A 19,595-nucleotide genomic window follows, 5' to 3' on the forward strand; every position below is an offset into this window, starting at 1 on the left:
ACTAATATATGAACTTGTGAGCTGTTAATTCGTTTCCAGCTCACAGTGAATAAATCCTCTTGTTTAACTGTGAAGTTAGTTTAACTTTTAACAAGTTTAACAAGGCTTGTGTTTTTGTACCTGCAGGGCTCAAGGCCGCAATTATCTAGCCAAATTTTGCCACCATGGAGCACCACTGTGATTTGCAAATATTATTAATATATGAACCGGAGAGCTGTTAATTTGTTTCCATCTTACAGTGAATCAATCCTGATGTGTAACAGCACTGAGGATTATGGGTTAACTTTACGCTAACTGCTAAAGACAACTGTTGCACAGAATCTTCACATTCATGACAAAAATATAAACACTTTCTGCCTGAGACGAGCTCGGTGGTTTATAATAAAAGCACCAGTGGTCAGCTTTGATCTATTTCATTGTAACAATATTTTTTTTATCATTGTCACAGCACTTTTTTTTACTTTATTATAACAGTGTTTTTTCGACTTTATTTAAAAAAAAAATAGTGGCTCTTTTATTCAATTTTATTGTAACTAGTTTATTTAGAAGCTCAGTATGTAAGTATTCAGTACTTTAGAGGAGATTTCAAAATATTGAGATATATTCTGTGTATTGGGATATAGCCTGAAAATATAAATTATCATTTATAGCTCATATTGCCCAGCCCCACGTGGTCTGTGAAGAGCGGATGGTAATGTTTTCATAAACCTGCTTCCATCTCCACTCCATTTTGCTAACATCTATCCATCCTCCCTAACTCTACTCAGCCATCTCCATCTCCATCCTTTTCCATTTATTAGTATAATACAGACCCATTTTGTTCTTATTTGTCTCTCAGTAAATGTGAGTTTTTAACTTGCTCTTAGCTATCAGTATTACATTTACAAATATGCCAACAGTCTTCTTTCTGTGAATGACAGTCTACTGCTCTTCACCATTCCACTTCAGCTCTCCACCTCTCTCCGTCTCCCTCCGTTCCTCTATTAGGCCTGACACTGTCAACCCTCTCCCTCCCTCAATCCATCCTCTCTCTAATAGGTCTGGCATTCTCAGCGCTGTCCTCCTTCCTTCCCATCCCCTCTGTACTGTCTCCATCCTGCTGTCCTTCCCTCTAATATGGTTGACATTCTTTACCCTCTCCTCCCTCCATCTCTCCTGGCTGACTTAAACTAAAGTGCTGCCTGGAGGGCCCTTTCGTGGGTAGCACAATTATAGCGCTCAGGGCCAAGGCCACAGGTAAAGTGCACTCTGTACAGAGGAAAAGTAACAAGAGTTCTGCCTATGAGCACAGAGGAGGAAGATGGTTTATGTAAGACAGACTACTGCTGATGACAGTAAGACATAAGGTGATGATACAAGACAGATGAATATGTAGCAAACAAAGAAGCAAACATCATATCAAACAAAGGGGAGTGTTTCCACATAGTGTTTCTCTTTAGCAGAGAAGTGGTATGATAGCTAAGCAGCTAACATAACGGCATGTCAACAGAGGGTTGACTACACAGTTTACAACCAATGACAACCCTCAAGGCTAAAAAATAATGCCAATGTGCAAGTGCCAAAAACTGCAGTTCATTGAAAGGCCACAAAAGGCTAGCTCCAAAACAGAGTCAGTCCCCATAGACCTCCATGTTAAAATGCCCAGCTTTACAGCAGGAAAAAACATGTTTACAGCCTGGTTCAAAAAAATGGTTTTGGTCTCTACAGCTAATTTCAACCTGTCTACATTTTACTAAAGCCCAGTTCAGACCAATGATTTGCGATCAGACAAAATGGTTTGGAGTGTTGTGAACTGGCTTTCTGAGCTCTACTCGAGTAGGCTGATGGTGTCAGCTGCAACTCAGCTGGTCAAATGGTCCGTGGCTGGTTTTAGAAAGTAAAGCATGTCATCTGTTTCTACAGCCAATCGGCTTGTAGTGAAGTCCGCTGGTCGAGTTAATAAGACTGCAGATGGCGTGTTTGCTTGCTGCAGCAGGTGCTCTGTCCCCACGAGCCCTCCGTATGTGTCCTCATGGTGTGCCGGAGTCGTAGCTGCTGCATACTGTATGTGCTTATGCACCCCCCACACACACATTCTCATTGACTTACTAATTGGCGCTGCTTACTTATATTATTGTGGTATACTGATTATGAATACAGTCCATCTGATGCTCATTTTGTTTATGTTTTTCACTGTTTTATCACTACTGCAAATGCAACCATAGCCAATATCTCACTGTCACTATCCTCATTCATATTTTAGGAAGCTACAAATTATATTCAGCCACAAAATAAGCCTGAAAAGCTGGGAATCAGAACGAAGTAGAGAGTGTTGCATAGAGATGATACACCATCTTATCCTGTTGCATTGGTGTGAACCGACAGAACGGTGTATTGCAAGTAGTTGCCTGTCTCAAACTGTCTTGTGGCAAATCTTTGGTCTAAACTGGGCTTAAGGCATAAAGTTGCAAATATTAAAGGGCAGAGCTGCTTTAGTGACAAGCTGTCTGCGAGGCGTCGCTACAGTCAACGCGTTGCCACAGTCTGTGAGTCAGATCCACCCTCTCATCCAAAAATGGTCACTTCTGGCTCAAAAAGATGGCGACAGCAGAAATGCCAGACTCGAGGCTTCAAATCAGCAGTCCACAAACCAATGGGTGACATCACAGCAGCTACATCCATGATGTTATACAGTCTATGCTAACAACAAGCTCACAATATACGCAGTGATAAAAGCACAACAGTCACCAGCAACATTCAGCGTCCAGCAGATCTGATCCCACAAAATGGCTTCTCCGCCTTTGTTGTGATAACTTCTGACTGACATATCATGTCACTCTAGATAGACAGTAAAGGAGCAACAGTAACAACACCAGCGCCTTTTTGAGAAGATTAGAAATTTACCAACTAGAAGCTCTCGGAGTGGCCACAAATAAAGTCAGAGCGCTTTGATAAAAGGTGGGTGCAGCACTTTTTTCTAGATGACCTCAAGGGGTTGCATACACTCTCTCCTCATTGGGAACAACTGAAAAAAGACACTGGCGCTAAGAAAAAGACTAAAGAACACTGTGGAAATTCAGCCTTTTGGTGAAAAATGATAAACACCACACAGACAGCACGAACAATAGCTGAGTATGCCTTCTTGAAACAGACCCGGTGCACTGGGAGTGACGCTTTTCACACAATGTTCGTGTTTTTCCTGCATTGAAATCATGCGTATCCCCAGTCGTATCACACCTGACCAGCTGAAAACTCACTGTGCTTCAAATGAAAGCAAAGCAGCAGTTGTAGTTAAAAGGGCTGTGCTGCACTGTCCCACACAGGCGGGTTAATGAAGTAACACTGTGACTACTCTTTGAATGCAACCTTGTATGTTCTGATATCCCTGTATATGTTGTGTGTCCATCCTGTTCAAGTGTGCACAGGGTTTCAGAGGTTTTGTGCCTTATATATTTCTAGTGCATACATGCTGAATGCAGTAACACACACACGCACACACATACACACACACACTTGTAAGCACATACCGTACTGTACATAAAAAACGCTGAACCATAGGTCAAAGCCTGCTGGCTCTGCAACAGTGAAGCAACATGAGCTAAACACCCACAAAGCATCATGGGACCGGGATGATGTGGGTGTATTGATTTCTATGTGGGAGTGGGGCAGAGGGGTGGAGTTAAAACTGGAAATGCAGCAGATGACAGATACCCATTGAGTGATGTCTAAATGGGAATGTGGGGGTGGTGTGGATGTGATCATGGGGCAGGGTGGTATATAACACAGCTGAACTGAAACTGAGCAGAGTGGGGAGGGGGGGCGAGTTGAAGGGTGGGGCTGGTGTCACAGCAGCCACACCTCACCATGGAAACAGTTGCTTGGTGATAGTGGGAGATTGGCCAATGGGGACGCCGACCCCTGAATTTTATATCAGTACCTCTCACCTGGTGGTCAGAATCAGAAATACTTTTTTGATCCCCTGAGAGAAATCACACACATTACAGCTGCTCTTATATTTACGCATGAAGAAATTATTCGAAACATAAGACACAAAAATATGTGCATTATGCAACAGTGTATATAAAACGAAAATGCAGAGAGATGGGATCTATGAGTGTGTTAAATATAGCTGCATAGATAATACAAATAAGAATTAATTAAGAATATTAGTACAAATGTGCATTATGCAGTATTAATGCCAGAGCATTGCTCAGTGGAATTATTGCACAGAGTATGTGCATGGTGGCGTTTGATTGATACAAGCCTGTGTGTGTGTGGAAGGAGGGAGTCATTTCAAAGTGAGAGTGTTATAGGTACAATGAAGATCATTCAGAGGAGTTTGTGTGACATTACCAATGAATAAAAACATTTTCCTTCAGAGCTTCTGCTACACTATGAGGCTCTGAGAAGAGGGAAAAAAGAATTTGCAAACAGTTATCTTACACCTTGGTTTCACAGCGCAGAGATGTTCAATGAGCTGTGACCCCATGGATACATAATTTTGCAGATCTGATCATATGAGATGTGAAAACCAAAGGCCCCGCCACAGTTTTGTTAGGCTGCTCTTATACTTGCTACAATATACACACATAGAAACTCACCTGGCAGAAGACGGGTTTGTAGGTTTCGGAGAAGAGCTGGGTCAGTTCTTCAGAGTCACACAGGTCCAGCGGCAGCCGGTTTATACACAGACACTTGGAGTGCAGGTTCTCCTCCTGGCTCAGCTGGTTGACATCCATCCACTGCACCATCAATGAGCGATCGTCCTGAACAATCGGGAGTACAGAATTCGATTTTTAAGACCCTGAACTCGCCTTTCACTCTTACACTGCATAAGCATCCTCTTGAATTCTGCATTTATATAAACAAATGATTGTAAGTGAAGCTTTACTTGCCGTTACATATTCATCCTTGTGGTTGTAAAGTGCTGATTTGAAAGCCCATGTACAGTTTTTGTTTCACTGATTGAGCCGATCCCAAATGTGAGGTCAGACAATCTGCTGTAGAATTTAAAATAAACTGCACTAAAATAACACAAGGAGATGTTTCTGGTTCAGCGTTTCTTCCCACAGATACTTTGTGTGTTCATACTGCAATTTCACATTTCATACTTGGGAGACAAATTGGCAGAACCCATATTTGTACTTATTATTTCTTTTCCCCTGTTTGGCCAGTTTCTACAAACCATGACTGATGATTACAAGTTTGAGCCAAGTTTTGTGGAAGTAAACAGCTCGATGTAAGATGTGGCCGAAGACTCAAATGTCCTCTTTTTGCTCATTTTTATGTATGACTCAAATCAGGCCATATGGTTGTAGACTCATTTATTTAGGTTTAGCCCAGAGCACTAAAATGTATATTGTGTACTCATCCAAAAGAGTTCAACAGTTCCAGCATATTTTTGTCTTAAAGAAAAATGTAGCAAGAACATCAAATAATCACACAGGACAGGATCATTTTAAAAACCGCTCTAACGTACCAGCGGTCGGCCCAGCAGCTCAGAACGGGCCCGTGAAGCAGAATCCTTCTTCATGTATTCAACAAAGCCGTATCCTTTGGAGTGGCCCGTCAGCTCGCTGTACACCAGGAAGGAGCGCTCGATGTTCCCATAGGCGCGTACCAGCTCCTCAAACTGCTGGGCAGTGAAGGTGTGGGGCAGGTTGGTGAGGCAGAGCAGGGAGTCCGTGGGCTGCAGCGTGACGTTGATCAAGCGTCCCCGGACAGTGCTGTGATGGAGGGAGCGGATGGCATCCTGAGCCTGGTCCCCGTTCAGCAAAGTCACAAAGGCTGGAGGAGGGGACATTATGGAGACAGCGACGAGAGGAAAAGACAGGACGAGGACAGACACGCAGAAAGAGACGCACGGACACAAACAGACGGGGACGTGTGAGACACGAGCAGACAAACACAAACATACATTTAAAGCAGACATTGAAAAAACAGGCAGAAAGCAGCTTGTGGAAAATGCAGGATGGGGACACAACAACAAAAATAAAGAAAAAAAAAAAACATGCACAAAACAACTCACATGCAAAGAAAATAAATGACAGGCCGAATGTGGCAAAAGGACGAAAACAATAACACATTGGGCACGAACAACCAAAATCACAAACAGACAGTCATAAGGACAGACAGACAGACAGATACACAGAGAGAAAGACAACACATTAGCTAGAAAGCCAATAGGGAGCCACTATGTAGGGGGAATCCACTGTGACACACACACATATACACCTTATCTCATTTGAAAACTGATATATGTGTCAGAGAAACAATAATACTGATGAACACTACAATTAAATTCTACTGGCTATTTAACTGCGATACCTTCAGACAAAGTGTTAGCCTATTTTCTATGCCGGTGATAATATCTCTTATGTCACACTGTCATCACGTCTCTTCCAATCACTGCCCGAATTTCACTTCATTTTAGTCGTGTAAAGCAACAAAGATTATCACTTGTATTGGGGCTGTCAGTTTTCGCAGACAAACAGAGAAAAGCCGACTGTACAGTACGTCCTGCGAGTCTATTGAGGAGGCTTTGATATTTATTCATAAGTTACAATCCAGTCAGTGAAGCCTTGGTATGAATTCTTAGTAGACTTCCTTTCCTATTAACGGTGACGCTCAATGATTTAAAATAAAAAACAATGTATAAAGGCACATTGATAAACCTCACACGCAAACGCATTAAAAACTGTGTAATTAGGTTGAAAGAAAGGAAATGAGTGAACGTATAGAACATTAGAAGCGTTAAACAGCTTCACATGAAAACAGCCGCAGACAAATTCATGGGCTGTGAAATGAGGTGGTAATAAATTGATCTGCAATGTGAGTGTGAGTGTTGAAGAGAAAAGGTATGTTAAAAGAGTTTAATGTTGCACACGTTGAGTATTGGAAACAAGAAAAAACACTAAATGTGTAATATATAAAACAACAGATTCAAAGGATTTAAAAAGACTCTGAGCACCTCAGTGGCCAAGCTCATGCCATGTATGCAACGTCACCAGTTCACTTCCAGCCTTAGGACCTCTGTTGAATGTCATAGCCCTCTCTCCGTCTCCCCCATATCTACACTGTCCTCTGTCAAAGGCAAAATGCCAAAAACATAATCTTTAAAAACTAGAATTACCCCTCGTGGTCACACTGCAGATACAGTTTACATCCATGTCCGTGAAGACTTGTATGTAGCCATGACAGTTATCAACGCTTCAAACAGGAATCTTGCTGCAAAGAAGCTGCAAATTCTTCAAAGATCTCATCATTGACCACATAGTTTCATCATTTTAGCAGTTACAAACTAAATTTGACACACCACATACTCATTTCTTTCAGGTACTTAAAAGGTATGTAACTTTGTTGAACAAAACACTGCATCCTTCACTAATCTACCAATCAGTTCACCAACTGACAGGGTTGCTGTTTCGGAAGAGTCATGGACAAAAGCCCAATTAATGGTACATTCTTTGGAGTTTGTGCTCGACATGGACTTATGCAATTTGAAATACTGCACAGACTTAACTTAGCAAAAAATAGGCTCTGTAAAATGTATCCAAATATTAGTCCAGTGTGCGACTGTTGTGGGCAATCACCAGCCTCACTAGCCCATATGGCACTGCCCAAGATTCACAACATATTGACAAAATATTTTTCAGTTGCTATCAGACGTCCTATGGATCCTGACCCACTGACCGCACTCTTTGGTAGTAAAGGTTCTGATCTTGTGTTGACCAACTTCCAATATGCTATGATGTTATTTGTGACCCTACTAGCATGTAGATTAATATTATTAAATTGGAAGCAAACACGAGCCTCTGCCAATTCTGCCCACATGACGGATGTGATGCACCACCTGCATTTGGAAAAGATTTAATTCTCATTAAGAGGGTGTGAAAACAACTTCTACCAGATCTGGCAAACATTTATACACCACTTTAAGGGCGCTTTCAGAGTTGTCTTGCTTTGGTCTGAATCAGGGACTAGTTTTGTTACAAAGGTGCATAATCGGACCAGATCAAATGTCTTGCACGAGAAAACTGCTCTTGATTGGTCAGAATTTCCATTCAGGAAAAATCCAGGAAGTACGCAGGTTGATCTTAGCGCTGGGCATTGTGTACTATATTGCTTGCATTGTTCATATCAGTTAAACCATACAGTTTGAAAACGAGGCGCGGCTCCAACTAGAAAACAATGTTTTGATGCATTGGATGTGCTGAATGTGCATATTAAGGCAGTTCAGGAGGAGGCGCACATTAATAATCCTCCAGGACTGTAACATGCTCATATTTAACCCAAACAATGTGTAATGCGACTGCAGTTGGTTTGGATCGAAGTCGGAACACGTTCTCACCACGAATGACAAACCGCACCAGAGTTCCTTTGTAACCGGATCGAGACCACCTCTTCAATAGCGTCTCGGTCTGGTTGTTTTGGTGCACACCTGAGTGTGATTGCTGTGTTCACACCTGCCCAAACGAACCACACTTAGGGGGCAAAAGAACTTGAGTTTGACTGAACCGAACCAAACAGGGCAAGTGTAAAGACACCCTAACAAAGATGCACTAAGTACTTCCCCTAACTAGGCTAGTTTAAGTGACACAAAACATGGTCAAGCTGACAGCCTTCTAACCCTATACTACTGCCACTGTTTGTTTAACTTCGAAAACTCCAATAAAAACAGTTGGAAAAAGAAAAAAAGCTAGAAATCATAAAGCATAAATGCTTCACGCACATCTCTCCCTCACCAGCTAAGAGGATCTATACAATCAGCACACTTTCAAGATTAGTGTCACCAATTCAGTATCTGACAAATGTCTCCCCTTCTGTTCCTGAGTTATGAAGTTATGGCATTAATGGCCAGAGGAGTGTCTGTGCAGAACATTTTAATGTCGCAGTGAAGTTGCCCTTTTGGATATATGACCTCATCACCTCATAATTTTATTCTATTTGATAGTTTCTGAGCTATGGCCAAAAACATGTTTTTGAGGTCACAGTGACCTAATCAGTTCATTCTTGAGTCCAAGTGGACGTTTTTGCCAAATTAGAGGAAATTCCCTTAAGGCCTTTTTAAGATATTGCATTCACAAGAATGAGATGGACGCCGGGATAACATGGGAAAAGAGGTAAATGAGACCTTTCATCATCTCCCTAAACAACTTATGTTACTATAATAAACACAGCCCAGCGTTTCTGCTGCCCCATTGCCCCGCTGCTCAAGAGACCGGCAGTATAAAAGTGAAATTTCATTATGTGGCTCTCAAGTTTGACTATTAAAAATCAGCAGGCGCTGCTGAGAATGAGCAGTACAAATTAACTGTGGCACCTTCTGGCACCCTAACCCTAAGAGTCAAGAAAGTAACGTAATAAATTATTTGAATTGTAAACATCCAACCATACTTCCCTGTTGTAAGAACACACAAGGCCATGAGTGAGGCCAAAACAAACAAGCATACAAATAATAATGCTATCTGATACTGAGATACTACTTCTGGAGGTCCAATGTAACCATGGTGATGAAGTTAAAATGCTTTGTGATGAGCAACTTCTCTCAAAAACAGCAGTGTTCAGACTTCAGCTGAATTGCACCACATATTGGTACCAATAGGAGATAAAGTAAAGATGTATAGTACAGTAGAAAAGCAGAAGGTTTAACTTCCCATGCTGAACAGGAGATTTCAGGTTTCACCAAAGCTCAGGGTTTGGCTGGTCAAAACATGGCTGCTCAAAAAACAGGAAAGGTACTTGTGTGATTTTTTAGACATCCTTTAAAGAGCACCTTAAACAACTACAAACAGATGCGGGCTGTGCACTGTGAGCTTCTGACCTGAGGGAAAATATCACCGTGCCTCCGGACAATGCTGCCCCTGCGGTCATGCACCTGTAGAGAACACGACCCAATGTCTTTTATCAAAGCTCTGACCTCACCTGCTGTTACTCTGACCATGAAGTCCTGCACATGTTGTTCTTAAGACAGTGTCTCACCAACTCCCACCATGTATAAACTGGCTACTGTTGGGGAAATCACTGAGTGTATTTCAAACACATCTACTACAGGAATGATTTCATGTTGGCTGAGATGTGTTTTACTGTTCAGCAGTTGGGAACTACTATAATTACTTCTTCCCTGCATCCACTGCTTGCTGTTAGCCGTAGGACCTGCCAATGTAAACTATGGTTTTGTCTAAATACCCTGGCATTAATATCCAGTACACTGATATAATGTGATGTCTTAAAAGATATTTGCCAAAATCATCAGTAAACTGAAAGGCAGAGGCATTTTTTGAGTACTTTAATGCACATTACATTACACATTAGCATCCTGATTATGACCGGTTTTGAAATGATCAATTCCTTATTTTGCTTACCTTTTCCACACACAAATTTTAAGTGCAGACCAGTGTGAGCTTCAATGTAAATCCATCAAAATTAAAGCAACTCTTCTCAAGAATACCATCCTTTATTCACCAAATCTTTTCTTCTATCTTCTCAACATCTGGGTGGTGCCTGAGGCTGTTTCCAGTTTCCTTGCGTACAAAACACTTAACTGTCATGTGCTCGATATATCAATATAAATACCATGAATACAAAACTCTTCTGTCATCTTTTGTTGTGTTAGAAATAGTGATGTCGGGTTGATTTGGTGGGGTCAGGGCTATGGAATATTCTTAAATCAGCCATATTTTCTCACTACATCTTCACTTTTCTAACACTCAGTTGCAGGTAAACTACAGGTTATACACTTCTTTCACAAAAATGTGAAATTATCAGTTATTGACCATGAGAGGCAGGTAATTATCAATTAGCCTATCAGTTGAAAACGTCCATATCTGTGCATGCCTGACAGCAATGTGTTTAATTTCATGGTTTTTGATGTGTCCCATTTCTGTGTTCCCATTTATGATGCCACATGTTGCAAGGAGGTGAAAGCCTGACAACTGGTAGGATGGAGGAGAAGCTGAGTATCACTTGTAGCTCTTGTCTTCCATTACTGGTGATGAGAGAAGCCAAATCCAGCAGGCCGTGTTAGAATATAGCATTTGTTCAGTTGGCCAAAACCAAAGAGGCTTCATCCTCAAATACTGAGTCTGTATTTAAAATGATACAAAGTTAAAGACAGTGATTAGAAACCTGTGTAACATGATGTTATGTACACTATATACAGGGAAATAAAGGTTATTCTAACCTATATTTCCAATGTGAATAAATGTTGCAAAACTAACTGCATTTTGATCATTTCCCATAATGGGGCGGAAATTAAAAACATCTTACCAGCCTCTAAACGATATGATGTGGGAGGATAATAATTGTATGGAACACTGTGAACATTTTAAGATATTACAAGTGACTTCACACCGAGCACAAGGTAAACTATGCCCAAAACTGTCATCACTATTTTGTTGTGGGATTGACTTCTAAAGAGCATTACAGCCTCCGTCAAGCCTCTGGCACAATTTTAAGTGCCAATCAAGCAGCAACCTCTGAGGCTGAAAAATGAAGCCAATGCAGAAGTGCCAAAAACTGCAGTTTTCTTGAATGGCCAATTGAGGCTGGCTCCAGAAGCGAGTCGGTCCCTAAAGACACCCATGTTAAAGTGCCAAACAGCAGAAATAAACATGTTTACAGCCTGGCACAAAGACAGTTTTGGTCTCTATAACTAATTTCAATGTTCATAACAACTGTACAGGGGGTGAATTTTTATATAACCCACCCATAATTCTTTTTATTAATGCTTAAAGTTATGCATATTTGAGGGCAAGGTCGCTTGACAGGCTGTGTGCGAGGCATTGTTACAGTCTGTGAGTCAGATCCACCCCACAGCTCCAACCTCTCTTAACAATATGGTCACTTCTGGCTTCAAACTGGGACCACAAACCAATGGGTGATGCCACAGTTGCTGCATAGATTATTTTGTATAGTCTAAGCTGCCAATCAGTGTAAAAAGCCAAGTTAGGCAGATCTGGTTGCTTCTAGAAGTGGACAGAATTACATAGTTTTTAGGCTACTCCTGACTCCAAACATGTCATTAACAGTCTAGACTACTCAATATGCATAAATGTATGTGTATGTGTTTGTGTTCAAGCCTGCTGTTTGTCATTTTGTGTTTCATGATCACATTGGGACAATGACCACCAGAAACAGCAACACAGAAAAGATAATTGAAGTATGAGGTGATGATTTGTACTCTTCACCACACACTAACACCTTCAAAAACAATTCAGCGACAAAAGCAACATTACATAATGCCAAGTTCCATGTCTGATCCTGAGTGCACGATAAAAAGTCAGACTCCACAGGAAATGGAAACTCGACAGCTGAAGTTTAGGTTCCAGGCCCACAAATCACTTAGTGATTGTTTGTTAAATTATTCAAATGAAAACATTGGCAGCTGGTGTCTCTGCCACTCATCAGAAGGAGCAACACAGCCAGGAAACATCAGAACGATGAGTGATTTTGGTGCTAAAAAATGGTGCTTCAATCACAAACTATGATTACACAAGTTGAAGTTAGTTCCATCTACGTGGCTTCTATTTTAAGAGAGCAGGTTTAGCTCCATCACGACCTGAAGGTATGGCAAAAAGAGTTTCAAAACTTATCAAAACCCCCAAAAGAAACTTCTCAAACTGCTCATACATCACTTTATTGCGTACGTTCGATTTGTTCCAAACGATCCTCCCTTCACAAAAGCTAAATTTACCATTTCAAGAGGGGCTTCGGAGCTTTGAGGAGGCAATGGTGCAAAACATAAGTACTGTATTCAGTTCTGAAATCTATTGTGACTGTTGGCAATCTGCGCCAACTCAAGTAGCCGTTCTTTACAGGAGCAAGCTGCTAACTTTTGGAGCCACTTATCAAGCCTAGAAGAGGTATTTATCGACAGATTTTTGGCATCATATTCCTTTAAGACTAAGACTGTTGGCGCAAACCAGTTTGTAAATTACTAGGCAGGCTTCACAGCGTCATATAGAGATTTTTTCATGGCATGGTGAAAAAAATCACATTAAAACAAATTTGGAAACTATTTTTTGAGATAAGAAGATCTATAGGTTGCAGGTAGGGCTGCTATGCTGTATACTCAGGTATACGGGGTATACCCACTTCTTTTTCTATCCAGTTACAGTATACCCACCTATCAGCTAAAAAGCCATTGTAATATATAGGAGAGTATGCCCACTTCCTCATCGGTAACCTACCTATCTACCCAGTAGTACACCCACCTCATCAATTACCACTACACCACTGGGTACAGATAACAATTTACACGATCGATTAATCTGCTGGTTATTTTCTGATTAATCAATTAATTGTCAGTTCCATAAAGGAGAGAAATGTTCATCATAGTTTCCCAAGATGATGTCTTTGCATTGCTTGTTTGGTCAAAAACCCAAAGATACTCAGTTTGTAATCATATAAAACAGGGATGCACCGATTTATCAGCCGCACATTGGTATCGGCTGATACTTGCCTTGTTGTCTGCCACTGGCCTATTAGCACATAAGATGACATTCACCGATGGCAGTAGCCGATGTTTCCATTGTGTCACATCAATTTCGCACAGGTTAAAATGCGGGCTCGAAACTAACATCATTCCTTCATCCCGGGGACAACAATAAACATCAGCATCACAACAAAAGCATTCAGTAAACTTACTCTAGACATGTCAGGAGACGCACCCCATTGTTTCCTTGATAATGCTACTTTGTGAACAACAAATACATGTTAACATTGACAGGAGGAGAGCTAGCTGACACAGGCAGCTGGCGGCTGGAACCAAGTACTCACACGTTACAATATGAATCTTGTAAACTGTAGTGTTTGTTGAGAAACTTGAGAAAATAGTTGACTGACACACAAACGGGGGAATACATCACAGCAAACACAAAATAACAACAAAAAACATCGGTATCAGTATCAGCTCAGAATTTTACATCCCTAATATAAAACAGAGAGAGGCAGTAGATCACATTGGAGGAGCTGGAAATAGAGAACATTTGGCTTTTTCTCTTGATAACAGACTATCATCAATCAAATTGCCAGTTAATTTTCCACCAATCAAATAATAATCTAAGTCTTAAATGCAGGAAACAGTTATGGACAATCTGGACATCGTCTCAGTGTTGGCAGGATATGTAAGTTCTGTTTCAGCTCTGGTGCAGGCCGTCAAATCCAAATGTATTCAAGAGTAAAACACATGCGGAGCACACAGGAGATCTGGTGGCTTAAAAACATCTGTAACACAGGACGCCCCCGCTGACCTGCACACAAACACCACCTCTTTTATCGTCCATCGAAGCTACAGCGGGTATCTGTACCAGTCAATCCCTCGTGGAGATGGAGAGGGACACGCTGTTGACATTCTTTGGATAAAAATACAAAGACTACAAAGCCACAGCCACAAACTGCACCTCTATATGTGCAGGCATCTGTGACTCAGTGCATGTGCAGATCAAGTTAGGACTGGAGTCTTGGATGGAAAATATTAGCCGAAAAATGTTGAAATGAGCAACAATTGGGACATCTGCTCTACAGGCGTCTTCGTTTTCACCAAGAACATCTGTGGCAGATCTAATGCAAGGTCAGGATCGCTCTAACACATAGAAAATCCATCCCCACCTCTCTGAATCTTGATCTGTCGGCCTGCCTGTACTTGTCTCTCTCCCTCGACTCCATCTGTATCTCTATCTCTATCGATCCCTCCGTTTTTGTCTTTTTGTGCCTTGTCTTCCCACCTTGCTGCCCGCTGACTACTGTATTTCTTCACATCTATTGGCTTTATGCCCATCTGTCCTTTGGTCTCTCTCACTACTTTGCTCCCAGTTTCTCTATCTCCATTTCCATGTGCCTCTGTCTGTCTTCGGATACCGCCTCCACCCAAATCAATTACCTCAAACCCCATCTAATACTCTTACACACTCACGCACACACTCGCACACTCTGTAATGGATCTCTTACACTAAGCTGAGAGCCTAATCTGGTTTTAACCCGCTAAGTACGCTACCTAACATTAGGCATTACTAGGAGATGGAGAGAATATGGTTTGGGCTTTATGCTAAAGCTCTCTCTCTTTCTGTTGCCTCTAATGACACAGTGCCGCCCGACAAGCGGGGGCTGACGTCAAATCCTGCTCAATACTTTCTCCAGCAGTGAAAGGGAGAACTCTAGGATGCTTAAATAGCTTACAAAATAATCTTATAATTCACAGCCTGGCATTCATCGAGTGGGCTTTCAAGTGAACTTTGTCAAAAAAGAAAGAAAAAGAAAAAAACTTGAAAAAAAAAAAAATCACAAAAGCGCGTACATCTTAATTATGGGTCTCTGGTTCTGAATATGTCGATTACGCTGCATGTTCCTGTGAGGAGCGTGTAGGGGCACAGGAAAAGAAAAAAAAAAAAAATCATCCGCTGAAATCACCTCGAAGGCTGCAATTCTGCTGCCACACTCCCTGTTGAAGGAGCTAATTAAAAACAGGGGAGTTACGAACGCCGCGGCGGACCCCGTGAAACTCGAGGGGCTGGTCCTCGTGCTGTGTGGAAGGTGGTCCTGCTGTTTCATCTCGGCCCCGAGGCCTAGATGAAAGTCTCAGGTGGAGAGAGGAGTCTCTCGGAAATAAACAACTCGGTAAGCTGACAGGGGAAAACGCTCCGGCATCTAAGTTCAATCCACATGTGACTGCTCTCTTGATGACTTCAAAAATGCTTAGTAAAAATTGTGGACAATTTTCATTGAATAATACAATTCAACTGTATTTTCCCCCACCTACAATTAGATAATCAACGAACTGTACTGTTTTAGCCATGCTGGTGGTATGGCTCTAATGATGGCAATATCTGTTGGTCTACTGCTCCACCACTTTGGTCCAGACTGACAGGCCCATATACTGTAGCCTACATAGAGAATAACAAATTAAAGCACATGGTCAAAGTGCTTGAGCCCCACTACAATGTGCCTGTATGTGTGCATTTTAATCAGTCTGTGCCTGTCCCGAATCAGTGAGCGCAAGCTGCAGTTCTGTTGAATGTCTTCAGTGCTACAGGAAGAATTACGACCAATGAGCCCCCCACAGTTGCTTATATTTAACCCTTTGAACTGTAATAGAAATGCTCCGTAAGTGCCTACATGGGTATTTCTTAAAGTATTTCCAAATGTCTCATATTCCTAAAAAAAAAAAAAAAAGAAAAATTAATCACAATTTTTTTTTTTTTTAACAAAAGATTACAAAATAAACACACAAAACATTTTGATGCAAAAGATTTCTAGATGTAGTAACATTAATAAGCAAGTTTTTTTGAACAATGTACTTTTTTTTTTTTTTAATTGATTCATCATTCATTCCACTAGCGCCAATGCGCATTTTTGCGGACTTTTGCACCACATGTAACGCATAATGACAGCATCACAAGTATACAATGTGATGACACAAAAGACAGCAGCCTTAGCATTCAGCTACAAAATTAATGAATGTTCTAGCTATTATGGTAAGGGATGCATAATATATATCAGGCCGATAAATTATCCACCGATAATTTTTATAATCATGCATTATTTCGATAATTAATTATTAAAGCTGATAAATAGCTACGATACTACGAAGCCAGACTGCTTTCATTGACCTGACAAGGGCAGCATCTACACACGCGACACAGTGGGTGGTGGTACATGTACCTTTAAATTTGGTTTGTGAGCCGCAAATAAACACAGAGAAGAAGATGAACAACTGTAGCTTGCTGTCTAGGGGGCTAAATATGTCGCGGTGTGGACTTTTTTTTTTACAGTTCCAGAGGAAGACAACAGGACTGCTCTGAGGGTCTGATCTCCGACCACCCACCACAGGTTAGACACAACGCCGACGGACCGTCTCCAAAGTGTTAGCACACGCTAATTAGCAGCAGCAGCTTACATCCAACACCAAGCTTTTAAAAGGCTTGACTCTGAAGCCTTAGCTTCAGACAGAAGCAGACAGACGACAAGACAGAAGCGTTAGCTTTATGATGCAAAAAGATTGAATGCTCTTATCTATTGTGATTCCTATTTTAGGTCGATTTAAACAGGACTGTGCAAACAACAATCTCCTGATTTTTAAGTTCAATTACTGCATGATATTTCCAAGGTCAATAGGTAACCATGTTAAATAATTGTGATCTCTATATTGGACAAAAAAATCGTGATTATGATTTCTGTCATAATCGAGCAGCCCTATTATAAGTGGAACATGTCCCTCTCACTTTTACAGTTGCAGTTTGATCCATTTGAGAATTTTTCCCATCAACCTCCATCCCGTATAACGAGAACATGGCACAAATTATGACTGTAAATATTACAGCTACTAATTGTTAGCATGCTAGCATGTTGACACAAAGCACCACTAAGTGCAGCTTTACAGAGCCACGACAGCTTTGGATTGTTATAATAATATCTTCAATTTGTTGCACGTTTCTTCTGATATTAATTAACATAGCTGGACCCTGGTTTTTACATTTGGTAGACCAAGGATCAAAATGAATTACACTATGTTCAGCAATTCTCGGTCTCTTTAAATATAACCTTGATCGACAGCTAATGTCTTTTTTGTTTGTTTGTTTGTTTGTTTATCATCTGAAAGCACTCACTTTGAAAACACGGGTTATTTTATCCCTTATATTCAAAATTATGATTCAAGGGCAACATTACAGAGCAATCTGGAGAAATTCAACAACAACCAGCCTGGAAGTCATCTATTTACTTTTTATGATCCCTTCATACCTTGAAGGCCATCAAGTGAGGAAATTATAATTTTATCCATTTCACCGACCCTTCTTCAATGCTTAAGGTGAAAAGTTGCTTGAGTAATGATGTTGAAGATTTCAATTTGCTTAAGAGATGAAAGGCAGATAAGAGGAAGCCAGGGAGCCGAGAACGGTGTTTAGAAATTACATCATCATTGCAATTTCAACCTGAACTACAGGTAATATTTTGTGTGTGTGTGTGTGTGTGTGTGTGCCGGGGCTGACAGGCCAGGAGGATGAGCTCTGTACGGATGTGTTGCTCTTTCCTTATCAATCTCACACACAGATTACACACACCAGTAAGAGCACTGGATCTCCTCTGAATCATCCTAACAATAAAGCCCCCCAGGGATGTTCTTGACTTCGAACTACAAAGTGTATAAATCCTCAGATCACAGCGAACATCATCTCTGAGATGAAGGAGCACAGCTTTGCTCTGAGGGCTACCCAAACATTTGCATTGTCTTAAAGGCATACGTTACAAGAGGGAAGATTTCATAAATAAAAGGACAAGAACGGAAGAATGAGAAGTGGCTCAAACACACTGAAACAGCTAAGACACAGCCATGACTGTGTTAGTTATGTAGCACCAATAAGCCCTCATCCTCCTTTGCGTCCCTGTGGCTTTATATTCCTCCCTGCCGCTTCGCTACAGCATCTACATGAGTAAACACTTCAGACGAGCTGTATCCTCCTCTCTCATCCTCTCCTCTCCTCTCTCTCCAGCGGTCCTCTCATCCTCAGAGCCCTTTGTCTTCCAACACGTCGGCCCTCCCACACTCTCCTCTCTATCATCACCACCTCCTCTCAATTCTGTTTGCTTTTTTTCTCGTCTCTCTCGCTGTTTGCATCCACCAGTCCTCCCCACAGTCCTGCAGCCGTTTCCACTGTAGCCTTTCAGGGGGCATTGGGGCTTAAATATTTGTGGGTTCAACAGATTTAAATTATTATAAAATATGCATGGATTGTGCATTTCAGAAGCACAGCATGTAGCACTTTGAATGAATATCATTGCCACATTTTATTTTGACGAGCAGTGGAATACCAGTCCAGTCTAGGTCACCCAGTTTTCTATTATCTCAACTTGTCTCAGTGTCATGGGTGTTTAGATTTGGACTTTTCTGGACCCACCTTTCACAATCGTTGATCTTGATCAAGTCCAGTTGGCTTTTGTTTGCTTTTAGGCTTCCCTTTTCAGCATTTGCGGCTGCTCGTATAACACTATTGTGGCTGCTTTGCTGACAGTCAGCTGCCACTTCCCTATTAAAACACATAATTCTTTTTTATCACATTCACTGTTATTTAAAAGAATAATCCTAATTACTCCTCTTCTCATGATTTGCAATGACGATTTCAGCCACTAATGCATTATTTGGGCAAATTCATGTTGTTTCATGTTCTGATCGCATTTAAAACTTTTGCAAAAATTAATAACTGTAGAGAGCTATTTAGGTTTTTGGTGAACAGCCTCATTTAAAGGGACCTATCATGCTCATTTTCAGGTTCATACTTGTATTTTGGGTTTCTACTTGAACATATTTACATGCTTTAATGTTAAAAAAACACTTTGTTTTCCTCATACTGTCTGCACTGGAACACCTGTATTCAGCGTCTGCCTGTGACACATCTCAGCACCTGTCTCTTTAAACTCCCCCCCTCATAAAGCCCAGTCTGCTCTGATTGGTCAGCGTTTTTGGGACTTTCATATCTCAGAGTCTCTGCACCCCCACTGCAGCCAGGAGAACGACTGTATAAGAGAATAGATGTACTTTCCACTGTGAAAAATCAACAATAAAAGCTTCTAAACCGAAATCTCTACATCACATGTTCCAGCAGGAAAATTACGTGATAGCAAGG

The 19,595-nt window shown here is 41.2% G+C and overlaps 1 protein-coding gene across 1 annotated transcript in view; it reads right to left on the reverse strand.

Annotated features, from left to right (window-relative positions):
- raver2 (ribonucleoprotein, PTB-binding 2) overlaps positions 1 to 19,595 on the reverse strand; it is a 142,117-nt gene that overhangs the window by 56,801 nt on the left and 65,721 nt on the right. The window contains exons 5-6 of the mRNA XM_050055512.1: positions 5,459 to 5,766; positions 4,581 to 4,745 (exon numbers count right to left, since the gene is read on the reverse strand). Of these exons, the coding sequence (XP_049911469.1) occupies positions 4,581 to 4,745; positions 5,459 to 5,766 (473 nt within the window). The remainder of the gene's footprint in view (positions 1 to 4,580; positions 4,746 to 5,458; positions 5,767 to 19,595) is intronic.

Source organism: Epinephelus moara, chromosome 10, assembly GCF_006386435.1.
Source record: "Epinephelus moara isolate mb chromosome 10, YSFRI_EMoa_1.0, whole genome shotgun sequence".
Classification (NCBI taxonomy): Eukaryota; Metazoa; Chordata; class Actinopteri; order Perciformes; family Serranidae; genus Epinephelus; species Epinephelus moara.